A 12,926-nucleotide genomic window follows, 5' to 3' on the forward strand; every position below is an offset into this window, starting at 1 on the left:
CAGCTTCTGCTCTGGATTTCATTCCTTGTTTTTCAATAACGTCTTCTCCAATCTAGTGTTATTGTTTTCTTTACGTCTTTCCACCTGAAGCTTCATTTCACTTTGACCCTCAGCAGCTCCTCTCTGGTTTTCCTTTGGGGCTGTGAATTAACTTTTTTCCCCCCCAAAAAAATCATAGGGATGAAAGAATGAAGCAGAATGTTCTGTGAGGAAAGGAGGTCAGGGAAACGGAGGAAGGAGAGAGAGAAGGAGGCGAGGAGGCGAGGAGGTGAGGAGGTGAGGGACGTCTTGTGACCGTTCTGTGTAGGTGGACCTGTCGCCCACTGAAGTTTGGACATTTTTTATATGTGAGATCACAAAATGTTCCGTAACTTTGACAGCTTTTGGTGATTGTAAACAAAAACACACATGTCGACCCAGACTAATTCAGCCCAAAGAGCTCAGCTTTAATCTCGATGGTCTCGCTGGTCTTCAAAGAGAGGCTCCTCGAACCTTTAAGTGGCTGCACTTTAACCCCCCCCCCTACATCTGGGATTTCTGACTTTTATAACCCCGCAGAGATTTCAAAATCCTTAAAGCTCCCACTGGGTTTAACGCTCACTGCCGCTGTCACGCCAGGAGCCACGAATAACACGTCCAGGAGTCGCTTCTGGGGGTCGTAACATCGGTGGTCCCGTTTGGTGACGAGGGCGAAAAGGCAGATAATGTAATAAGACAGATAGATGGGGCGAGGGAGAGGTGGTGGGGGGGGACATGGTTGACCTTTAAAGCCTCGGAGCAAACAGCGAGGGATGGAGTAAATAAAGAAGTCTCTAATAAACAGGGGCGTGTTTGCCCTCCTGTTAACGCTGAATGGAGGAGGGAGAAAGAGATGGATCTTGTGCAAAGAGGAGAAGGAGGAGGAGGTGGAGACAAGTGGGACTCGAACGTCAGGAGGAAGCAGCGTTACAGATCACAAACCCCACCTCCTCCATGTTAACAGACATGAACCAAACTCAAAACGCTCTTAGTTCTTATGAGTGTCCATCTTTCTGATAAGTTCAAATACTGATTCTCATTTTTGCCTCTTTTGCTGTCGATGCTTTAACGTCTGCATCAGTTCTGCGTCTCCTGTGAACCGAGAGAACGAGAGAGAAGGTAAACGAAGAGGAGGAGGAGGAGGAGTGTGTGCGCTCCATCGCCGTAATTAGCTCTCTAAACAATTTGGTGTAGACTTTAGTCCACATGTTAATCCTAACGGCATCTTCAGCTCGATAACACAGCAGTGTCAGGAAACACACACACACTTCTGCACACAAAGTACAGATCATAAGTCGCATAGGAAAACAGGAGGATATGATGCATGGACATGTGTGTGTGTCTGTGTGTGTGTGTGTGTGCGTCGCATGGTGAAGAAGCTCTTCTCCCACAGCCGCTGAGATAAAGATGGAATTTGCGTCCGAGAGCAGTTTCAAAGGGAGAGGAGGGCGAGTCAGAAAACAGGGTGGATGGAGGCGCACGGGGAGAATGTTGCTATAGACGAGAACGAAAGATAAACTCTGAAATCAAGCTCTTCATCAAAGATACATTCGGAATATTTAATGACCCGAAAAAGACTCAGGGAAGTGGCAAAAACAAGATCCTGATACCAGCTTCGGAAACGCCTCCGGTACTGCAGAAAATACAATTTAGATTTGTCAAAGAAACTAACAATTATTCGTTTGTGTCGTTTTTACACACAGGGAAATTAAAAGAATACTTGTCAAACAGTGGGTGGACGGAGGAGAAGGAAGAGAAGAGATCCACGATGGAGAACGACGAGGGAAAACGGCGAAAGAGAAAACATAACCTTTCACTCTTTCACTGGATGATGCAGATCTGAAGTGTGAGCAAACATCACAGATTTATCTAAGCAATCACAGGATGTTATGGCTGGCTTAACCCCCCCCCGCACCACACACACAGACATGAACACACGCATGATCGCACAACCACCCGTATGGGTTCAGGGGTTCCCTGACCTTTCATGTGACCCACATCCCAGGTGGAGTTTGTGGGGGGAAATCTGTCTGCTGTGTGTGTGTGTGTGTGCGTGTGTGTGTGTGTGTGTGTGTGTGTGTGTGTGTGTGTGTGTGTGTGTGTGTGTGTGTGTGTGTGTGTAAAGCGCGCATCAAATTAAGTGTGTGTTTGTGGTGGCGGTGTCACAGCTTCAAAGGAAAAGGCTCCAGGTATACATTACCTGCTGAACCCCTCACCTGGCTGAACGGAGATTCAGATCTGGGCAAGAATTAATGCTGCACGCACACACACACACACACACACACACACACACACACACACTACGAAACAGTGATGTATGAGAAGCTCCATTTAAAGCCAGTTAATGATTGAAAACTAAGACAATGAGAGGCCCCTCTGTGTTTATTCTGTTGTCTTTGTTCTCACTTTCCACCGAGTGTGAAAATATCGTCTGTTCCCAAATATCAACTTTATATGAACTACAGGAAAAGTTAAAAACAACTGCTGCACTCGCTCTTAAACTTTTCAAGGTGTTTTGTGGTTGAATGGAATAAAGGAGCATTCCACACTAAAGGTTGAGACCAAGCAAGGTGTCTATCAAAGTCATGCACACTGCTTCCACTAGGGGGCCCCAGTGAGACCACTTGGACAGATGAGACATGACTTGGTATGTAAAGGTGTGTTGGGGGTGTGTGTGTGTGTGTGTGTGTGTGTGTGTGTGTGTGTGTGTGTGTGTGTGTGAGAGAGCGAGTAAGTAAGTAAGTGAGTGACAGAGAGAGAATGAGAGAGAGAGAGAGTGAGAGAGAGAGAGAGAGAGAGAAACATCCCTTGCATCATCTCTTTATTGCCGTCATCTCTACCCATCACCCCCCTCTCTACCTTCCACCTTCCTCCTCTTCCTCACAGACCGACCAACTCCACATGATGAAGACCATGACAAGTGGTTGAAAAGCTCCTAAATGGACTAAACCTCATTTCCCAAGGTCAAGAACGGACGTTTCCCCCTCTCTCTTTCACCCTTTCCCCTTCTTTTGACTTCTCCTCCTCTTCATCCTCTCTGAGTGGGTGGGGCCGGCCACATTCCTGGGTCAAAATGGACCCCCCACCCGCCATTATAGCTTTACATCTCCACGGCAACAATAACAGCCTGTATGTCCGCTCAAAAGTCACAAAACCTTTCACATACATTTATTTGGAGAATAAAGTCCTAATATGAAGTGTCATGTGCGAGGGGGAGTTTGTCAGGACTTTGGATCAAAGAGTGAAACTTTCTCTCTTTGATTTCTTCTCAATTACGACTTAACTCTTGTCAGATTATGACTTTATTCTGGAAATCTCCTCACGTTGGCTGTAAGACTCCGTCGTACGATTCATGGACCGATAAAGTTATGTGTCCTGAGATTGTTATGACAAAACCTTATGGAAAAGAAAGGTTGGATATTTTACAGTTTAACCATAAACTTTATCATAAATAATTATAAAGAGGAAGAAAATACAAACACAACCAAATAAGACTTGAATTGAGCAAATACTGTTTTTTACAACATAAACAGAAATGCACTATTCTCATAAACAGAGATACGTCTCATATCAATGTATTTTTACTGATCCAATGATAAATCAGCCGGGCTCTTCTGATTATGTAACATTATGTCAGTGTCTTTATATTTGAGGAAGGTGAAGATAAAGTCTCGTCGCAGCTGCAGCAGGTAAAGGTCTCAGAGGTCAGGCCGTACATTCTCCAGACTAAGATGCATAAACCCAGACGAGGCTGCACCTGGACTCTTCCTCGGACATGTTTATTTCTCTGTAAACAAATTACAAACTCTCAGGGGTCGATTTCCTCTCGGGCGCTGAACTGCACATCAACCAGATGGATTTATGATGTTCACAGACTAGATGTGATAAACATTAAAAAGGCTCCAGGTCCACGCCCCTCAGAGCGGCTGTGTGGACGCGCCCCTGCTTGTGGGGGGGCGGGCTCCTGTGGATCAGCATGCAACAAGTGCTCATGCATTATTAATGACTCGTGAATATTCAGCATGTGGAGCCTGTTGGAATATTACATGAGGAGGCAGAATGACACACACACACATAGTTTGATGATACAGCTGCGTCATACAGGGAGGTCAGAGATGTACGGCTATGAGAGCTGCAGCTGGGAGTGAAGAGGGGGAAAGTATGTGCAGACACACACACAAACACACAAACACACACACACACACACACCTCCTGCAAAGAGTCCAAAGATAAAGTCACCTTGCTTACATATTAACAAGATACTAGAGGAACTACAGTCACCTCTCTGCTGCCCTGGCTGCACAGAATCCAACCCTGCAAGGTGCTGGGAGCAGAATCACCCAGTAAAGATGGATTTTACGCACATACAGTAACATGCATGTCACTAACCAGCTGCTGTTAGAGCCAACACACACCTGCAGGGCACATGCACCTGAGCAGGAAAGTGGAGGACAACGTATTTCAAGGCTGGGAAAAAGGGCCTTTTATTAACTAAACCAGCAGCAGCAGCGTGTGTTGTAGGACTGGCTGCTGGCGCGCTGCAGGGCACAGACTTTGTGTTTGTGAATCACTGCATGAGGAGTGGATAATGGTTTAAAAACGACAGATGCACACTGTGGTTGCAGGGGAAGGAGAAGGAGAAGAGGAAGAAACGTGCACGGATAGAAACTACAAAGCAGAAGGTGCTCGTGGGTCCCCGTCGTTAAAAAAAAAAGTGCCATCAAAGCTCCGAACAACGTGTGTAATTGGGCTAATTACATGGTTATTATTACCAGTGCAACACAGCGGAACCCGCAGTGACATTACTATTACCATTATTCTAAGAGGAGAAGAATACGCGCTTGTTTTAAAGCTGCTCCTCTATTTATAAACCACGGTCGCGTCCCGGTGCCGGCTGAGTGAGAGCGGCAGGTTCCTGCTTCTCCATGCGGGGAGTCGCGGAGCTGCTCGTGGGGATTCAAACCTGTAACAAACACCCGTACGCGTACTCGAAAGGAAAAGGAAGCGCACTTACCGCAGAGTCGGATCGCTGCACCGCGACGCACAGGGCGAGGAAGAAGAGCAGCGGCGCGGCGAGCTGGCGCGGGCTCCTCGCGTCTGTCTTCATCTTGCGGGGGGAATAAAAACAAGGGTCCTCCTGCGCTAACACTCACTGACTGTGCGGCTGTCTACTCGCGTGTCATAGCCCGGCTCCCCCCCCCTGCACACTGGCTCTGAGTGGAAGATGAATAGTGGGAAAAACACTTGTCCTCGGCGGGCGGACTGCTGCTGGTTGCGCCTGCAGAGGCTTCTGATCCTGGCTCTGGCACCGTGCGCCTCTGCTGTCCCCCTCTAACTTTTTCTCTCCTCGACTTGCAATCCTGCCCTGCCGGATCTACTTCCCACACCCAGCGCACTGATATCTGAGCCCCCCCCCCTTGCACATACACTGCGACACACAGTTGGTCTTAAAGTAAAGCTTCGGGAGGTTTTACGCACGGAAATGTGAGTGTGTCGACCGCAGGCGATCCAAATGTTCCATTTCGGTTCTGTGCGTAATTATTGATCCACAGTTTAAAACTCTTCTCCAAGTGAATAATGTTAGGACCTCGCAAGGTGCGGATGGATATGGCTCTTCTCCTGCGTGTCTATCCAATCCTACCCAACGCCCGAGGCTGCACACACACCCACACACACACACACACACACACACACAGTCACACACACACAAAAAGGTTTGGCATTAAACCTTTATTTGACATTTTCTATACGCCCGGACACGTTGCATTCCTGCCAGATTATTAAAGGTTAAATACTCAACTTTGACTCCTGTCAGAAGGAGGCTACTGGCACAATGGAAAAGAGTGGAATTAGTTTTGTCTCTTTGAAAATAAATCGGGAAACATCATCCTGACCTTCTCCTTTTAATGGAGCTGCTTTTTACATGACATGGATTTGAGGCAAGAGGCTCTTTGGAGGAAAAGTGCTGCTGATATGAAGTCAGGAGAAAGTTAGAAACACATGAGATCCTCAGAACATGAAACTGACACTTCACATGCAAATTATGAAATATTGAATCCCCATGAAACTGAAAGAAGTTGTGTGTTAGTTACTTATTTAGGTTTAGTAACCAGGACTTAATGATTATGGATTATTTCCACTCTGGCTCTCAGTTTACAGTTGTTTGTTGTAGTTTTAGTAGATGTGGGTTTATTCTTCAGTAAAACTTCAAGTTTCTGTTCCAGGAACTGGAATAAGTTGGTGGTCAAACAACATGAACGTGTTTCCTTACCATGAAAATGAGACTGTATTCTTCCTAAACACGTATTATTCTGGATGTTATAATGTCGGTAGCTATTCGGGATTTTTTGAATGTTTCTTGATATCATTTTTTCATCCTGTGTCGATTTATTTGAATAAAGTTGCTGCGTTTGCTTCCCATTGCGTAAACAAGGTGGAAAGATGTTACCGCTTTGATCCAGCAGAGGGCGAAGTGTACGTTACGTTCTGTGGGTGTTACGTGAAGTCTTACGTCAAAAACGTTTCCGGAAAAACAAAGCGGACGCAAGAAAGCCGATAAAAGAATAGACCGTCCGATGATACGACAAAGTTTGGATTAAGATCCTGTGTTATGTATTGTTTTGTAGTGACACTAGCATGATGAGCAGGAACACGTAAAAATAAATAAGACTGACGGATTTAAATTCATGATTTTACTTTTTCCTGTGGTCTAGTGTTAAAGAAGCAAACAAAAAGTGCAATGAGTCTTAATATTGAATCGCAACACTTGTAAAATCGCTTTACTTGTAGACTCACAATACTTGTAAAGTCGTGATACATATCGGATCAGCACCCAAGTATCGTGATAATATCGTATCAGGAGATAAATGTAAAAATCACAGCCACAGTGGAAACAAGTTTTTAACTTTATTCATGTTTGATTTGATGTCATGTTGATGAAATGTGATCCACGTCTCATTTGCAACTGGTGGAGAAGAGACCAAGCGTTACATGTTTTTAACATTTTAATACTTTCAGAAACTTGTATATCGTTTGTCAGTTGACAACACGAACATAAACTCAACCAGATGCCTCTGTTGAGCAGTTTGGAGAAAGTTTTGAGACAAACGCTGAGAGTTTAAGGTTTGAATTGAGAATATAGTTATGGGAAAGTAATATATCGATTCAGGCAGCAGTGGAAATAGAAAATATAATATGTTGCATGAAAAAGTGTGAAAAAGGGAAACAAAGACAGAGTTTTCATCCAAGTCTTCATCCAAGAAACATTATGGAGTTGAAGTAAAATAAAACATGAATGAAAACTGGTTCTACACCAAACTTTTTATTGAACTCAGTTGAAATAGGTGTAACGTTAGTGGAAAAACGATTTTATTGTGAATGTATATGAATGTACATGAGTATCACACATATTTTATAGTTTTAAATTGATTATATGGGTTCTGTGTTCACATTACACTTGAGAAACTCACTTCTTAGGGTTTTTAACACAAACAAATCAACACTTTCTGATGTTTGTGGAACTTTAGTTGGAGTCAAACTTTGTCTGGACACTCTCTGGACCCCAGGTTGTCCTGAGCAGCACCGAGCCTCAAGCCCCTGTGTCTGCAAACTGCGTCGTGGACTCGAACTCCTGCCGCAGCCGAAGGTGCAGAGGCATGAATGACATGTGTTGGCCCCTCCTCTCCCTCGGCTGAGCTGCGCTGCAGAGTTGAAGCGCAACAGCCCGGAGAGCGCAGCAGCGACTTCACCGCTGCGACTTTGGTGAGTTGGATAAGCTCCGATATTATGAAGCGAAGCCCCGAGAGGAGCGGGGAGTCGGTGCCGAGTGTGTTCCAACAGCCGGAGGAGTGTGTGTGCGCAGTGTGTGGGACGCGGGGGAACTACTTTATCTCTTGTGTTCTCTGTGTGTGTCTCCGGGCAGATGACGGCGGATTTGGAAGCCGTCGATGAGCGCGTTTGAAGAGGCTTGCTGCTGAAGACAAGGGGGGGGGAACGAGAATCGAACCTGTGGCTCGCTCTCTGCCGGTCGTGATCAAAAATGAAATTCCTGTAAGCATCTGTTTTTATTCCCACCTCCTTAGAAAAAAAAAAGCCAAATTCCATCCAGGTCGCGTTGCGGCGGCTGCAGGGTGGCGCAGCCGCAGCTCCGCGCCCGGCTGCAGGCTGCACGCTCGCCCCGGCTCCCGGTGCACTTCACCTGGCGGAGCAGCACCGCAGCAACCCGCCACTCACCCGACTCTTTCCTTCCTTTTCACAGGATTTGCGTGGTCGTGGTCGCCTTGGCGGTGAGATCTGCGCACGGGGTAAGTCCCCGTTTGTTTACTATAACTCTTCTTCAGGTGAAGTGGCCTCGCCACGGTTTATTTACAGAGCCGATGCAAAGTGCAGGCGATCTAACATGTGGTGTTTTTGGAACTGGGACCGACTACTTGCTGGAGAACATACGTTTTTTCCCATGAATATCCCGCTGTGCGTAAACGCCTCATGTGAAGCAGCAGCTGATTGTTATGTGGAGAAATTACGCAGCTGGAAAAATAAGTCTAAATCCAAAGAGCAGCAGCTTCTTGTTGCGTAAATTACATGTTTATATATGTGTGTGTTTCATGTCACATCCTGTGCAGCCAGCAGCAGACTCACTGCAGCAGCTCCACACGCGTCACATTGTGGCCTCAGCACCTCTGGATCTTTCCTTTTTTATCACTTTACAAAACTTTAAATCGTTTTAGAACATTTGATTTCGGTGCATCTTTCATTTCATTTTTGCACCTTGTCTCCCAAACGCTGTCCAAAGCCATTTGCCAGGTTTTCTGTGTGAAGCTGTGGCTCATGACTCTGTATTTATATGTGGCCTGAGGGATTGAAAAGAGCAGTTCGTGTTTGACTGGGCCCGCTCGCCCTCATCTGCAATTCAAACCCCGCCCCCCCCGCTCATGAATATGTAGGATTAGGAGATTACTGCATGAACAAGACACGCCCATGAGAGTAGGTATGCAATGCCTCTGGTGGAAGGTACAGATTCTTATTCAGAAAATATATTTATAGAAATCAACGGGTATGAGCATGGGTAAAAATGAATTGATATTTATTTTGTTAACATCTAAATCAGCTTGGTCAGGTGTAAGGATTCGTTTTATTGTGGAAGTCTGCGACGTCACCTTTGACCCCCTTCACTTAATGCACGAATAACTGACCGACAGCAAACTAGCTAGTAAATAAAATGCGACTGCTGCTTGCTAAAAGTGGTTCTGATAGCGTAACGATAACCTGCAAGCTCGACACGTCGTCGGCTGCAGGAGGAGGTGCTGCGATATTCAACAAATGCTTTTCCGTGTATGTAGCACGTGTGTTTAATCACGGGTAACGGATCGGGTGTGGGTCTTATGTTAATGGTACCGATCGGGTTTGGATTTGACTTGGTCATAGTTGCGGCCAACGGCATCCTTCAGCCACCTCCGGGGACAATGGCGGTCCTGAGCGAGCAGTTGAAACCCTTAAGGAAACCCTGCAGATCTAGAGAAGCATGAGGAACATGGGCCTGCAGAGCGTTGTACCCTAAATGTCTCAGAGAAGAAGAGCACGGGGGGGGGTTACATGAGCACCGAGACACAAACCGACCATCTGTGATGACAAGGGTCGAGTTAAATTGGGAACAGAAGGGTCAATTCAGCGCTGCAGCCGTCCTGAATTAGAATAAGAAGGGGCAGGGGCTGTGTTGGATGGGGTCACTCAGGTTGATGAGGGGGCATGGCTTCTGGTGCCCTGAGGTTTAAAATGTTGTCTAGGAAGGGGAACCCGAAGGGAATTGAACCGTTAACGCCGCTGGTGTCGGTGTGGACGTCTGTGACAGGGAACATGAAAGCGAAGGGGCAGCACGGCTTCCTGCCTCTCAACAGGACTCGGCCGATGGAGCTGCATTGACTCTGAATGGACTCCTCCACCCACTTCCACCTCCCTGTTGTTGTGTGGGTGTGTGTGGGTGACCGGGTGGCTGAGTGGATAGATATGTGTGTGAGCGACAGACCAGTTCATTGGGTGGTCTGGGTCGTTGTCACCTTGGTAACCGTGTCTGTGATTGTGGCGTGGCAGCCGTCCTGCCGTGAAGTTCATCGACTCTCTGTGGTTCTGCCAACAGAGGGAACGTCTCAGCGGCGTCACTGAACTTTACTCCGTCTCCCGTTGGGCCTTTGGCGGAGGAACGAGTTAAGTTGAGAATAATGTTTGAGCGAAGGGTACAGTTGCTCCTCCTGAGCGTCGGTCGGGGCTGACTCAGCTGTTGGCACAGGGAAAACATCGCACACAGGTGAGGAGGAATGGTGAGGAGAGAGGGGAGGAGACGAGGGAGTCAAAAATTATCCTGTACAGCCGGGGCAGCTGGGAAATCCTCCATCCACTTTACATGTGTTTGGATGTAGCTGGAATGCAAGACGGGTGTGGATGCACACATTTGTTTTGTGCACACTGTGACAAAGGAGGGTTGTGAGGATAAGAGCAGGTTGAACTCAGACATGTTGGAGGAATGTGTGTATTTGCACATGTAAATTTTTTTAAGATGAAATATAAGATAAGGATTTTTACATTTTTGATTGAGTGCTGTACGTTAGGAGCCTTCAAACCACACAGTGCAAATCACTTTGAAATCTAATTAGTTATTTGACATGTTAAATTGATGCCATTTGAAGTATCCTCCTCTCCTCTCCTCTCCTCTCCTCTCCTCTCCTCTCCTCTTCCTCTCCCTCTTCCTCTCCTCTCCTCTTCCTCTCCCTCTCCTCTCTCCTCCTCTTCCTCTCCTCTCCTCTCCTCTCCTCTCCTCTTCCTCTCCTCTCCTCTCCTCTTCCTCCCCTCCCCTCCCCTCCCTCCCTCTGCTGAATTCCTGCAGAGCTTGGCAGGACTTGTCAGGCTGTCTCTCGTTCCCTGCAGGTGCTATAGGCTGAAACATTCCAGAAACACTAAGTGAGGCGACTGATCAGGGCTTGATTTGTAGCTGCTCTATTACCCGCTGCTTCCCCCCCTTCAGAGAAAACCCTCTCTCCTATCACTTTTTGCCCCGGCTGCTTCCACAAGTGAGCTAATTCATTACAGGCTGATTTATGGTGTGATTTGTGAGCGATGGTCCCACAACCTCTTCAACCCTGATGTCACAATTCATTTTATTTCTCTGTCTAGTTCCTTCCTTCCACTTTGGAGACAGTGACGGAGTCGAAAGTGAAGATGAACTTCTTTCCTCTGTCATAAGTTTGAATATTCTTTTGGTTTTGAAACGTTTATCTCATAATTGCCAAAACTCTATTTCTGCACACATCACTCGTCTAGTCTTTAAGTGCTTCTGATTCATTACACTCGTGCTCTGCCTTTGCAGATGAGAGATTTCAGACACATGTGCCTTCAGGGCTGAAATAATTCAGTCAGACCTCATTGAGTGATACAGTTTAATCCTGAAGTATTTGAGTTTTAAATGATGCAATCAGGAGATTGTGCTGACGCTTCCATTTTCTATAGATTAATATCTCTGTCTTCAGTGTCGAATCCGAATTAAAGGTTGTTGTTTATTGTTTTTTTTTTACGATGTGGGATGAAACGAAGGTGACAAGTAGAAACAAAGATCGACCACATGATTGTGGTGCAGAGAAACCTTCAAACTTCATTAAACAGGAGTTATGACTTCTCTGTCGGGTAAAGAATATAAATATTTCCCGGGTGTTGGATCTCAGCGTGTTCCCGGATGTTTTTAGAGGTGGCAGCAGACTGAGCTGTGGTTGAGGGTTCGTTCCCCCAGAGGCTTCTGAGGCTGAAATCAAGAAGAAGGAGGAGGAACAGTGTTGATCTGGGTCACGATGAGATTAGTCACGTTTATGGAAAAGTTCTGATGTTGTTTTGAAGTGCGACAGATGAAAGAGGCAGACGGGTGAATCCTGAGGGAGAGAGAGAGAAGAGGGTTGTGTGACCGGGTCAGACTGGAAAGTTTCCAGGTCGTGCGTCTATCCCCAGCACCATTTCATTCATCCTTTTACTTTTCTTTCTCTTCTAGAAGTTTGAATGACTCGTATCCTTTTCCCTCCTCCCCCTCCAGTTTCCCCCACTGTCCTCGGAGGCTAAAACACTCAGTCAGTTAGTGCATTAGGAAACCTATAAACCAAACATCGCATGTTTAACACGGCGCTGAAAAGCCCCCGCTGCTCCTCTCCCACGCCCACGCTCCGAGCGCCGCTACCTGTGTGGTGCTCGCATGTCTCCCCTCTCCCATAAAAACGCCTTCGCCCCCATGTTTGTGTGCGTTAGCTGCGCAGGTGGGATGAAAGACTTAACTCAGTTTTCCTTTTGGGGGAAATACCCCTCGTCAGGCTGTTTGAGAGGGCACACTGGCTTTAGGGCTATCTATTGCCACAGCAGTGCACACAAAGAGAGCTAATCTGAAGACGGGATGGGGGGATGGGGGGGTCCCAAATATGAGTTATGCAGAAATGAGATTGCGTTGCATTTCGCACACAGCTGGAGGACCTGCGCCTACCACCGGGGGTTTTAACAGACGGCAGAGAGGTCACTTCAGCGACCTGTTGTTATTATATGAGAGCTGCGACTCTTGATTGTTGTCGTGATTGATTTGCTTCTAAATGACCTCGATCAGTCGCTTCATTCATAAGAGTGAAAAGTGCCCAACGTGACTCCATTTTACATTTGAGGAGTCGGAGCCAGAGAATCAAATTTCGTGAAAAATGGTTCCTTGTTCACAAACAAACAAACAAACGTACAGCGGTGAAAACACAAACCTCATCGGCTGATTGAAATCCTTAATCTCTGGTTTTCTCAAACAAATGTTGATGTAGGATGAGATTCACATATCCATGTTTTCTTTCGGTGACAAACCTTCTTTCTTGTGCTTCCCTGGTTGATTTCGACATGTCGCCCCCCAG

The 12,926-nt window shown here is 46.5% G+C and overlaps 2 protein-coding genes across 5 annotated transcripts in view; one reads left to right on the top strand and one right to left on the bottom strand.

Moving 5' to 3' along the window:
• col4a5 (collagen, type IV, alpha 5 (Alport syndrome)) overlaps positions 1-5,371 on the bottom strand; it is a 32,452-nt gene extending 27,081 nt beyond the window's left edge. For both annotated transcript variants that reach the window (XM_035148855.2, XM_035148854.2), the window contains exon 1: positions 5,033-5,371. In XM_035148855.2, coding sequence (XP_035004746.2) covers positions 5,033-5,125 — 93 coding nt within the window. In that variant the 5' untranslated portion in view covers positions 5,126-5,371. The remainder of the gene's footprint in view (positions 1-5,032) is intronic.
• A 2,322-nt stretch (positions 5,372-7,693) lies between these two features.
• Positions 7,694-12,926, top strand: part of col4a6 (collagen, type IV, alpha 6) — an 80,587-nt gene continuing 75,354 nt past the window's right edge. For 2 of the 3 annotated variants that reach the window (XM_047338785.1, XM_047338786.1), the window contains exons 1-2: positions 7,798-8,067; positions 8,276-8,321. In XM_047338785.1, the coding sequence (XP_047194741.1) occupies positions 8,057-8,067; positions 8,276-8,321 (57 nt within the window). In that variant the 5' untranslated portion in view covers positions 7,798-8,056. The other variant, XM_035148580.2, reaches the window with a different exon arrangement.

The sequence above is a fragment of the Hippoglossus stenolepis genome, chromosome 23 (assembly GCF_022539355.2).
Source record: "Hippoglossus stenolepis isolate QCI-W04-F060 chromosome 23, HSTE1.2, whole genome shotgun sequence".
Classification (NCBI taxonomy): Eukaryota; Metazoa; Chordata; class Actinopteri; order Pleuronectiformes; family Pleuronectidae; genus Hippoglossus; species Hippoglossus stenolepis.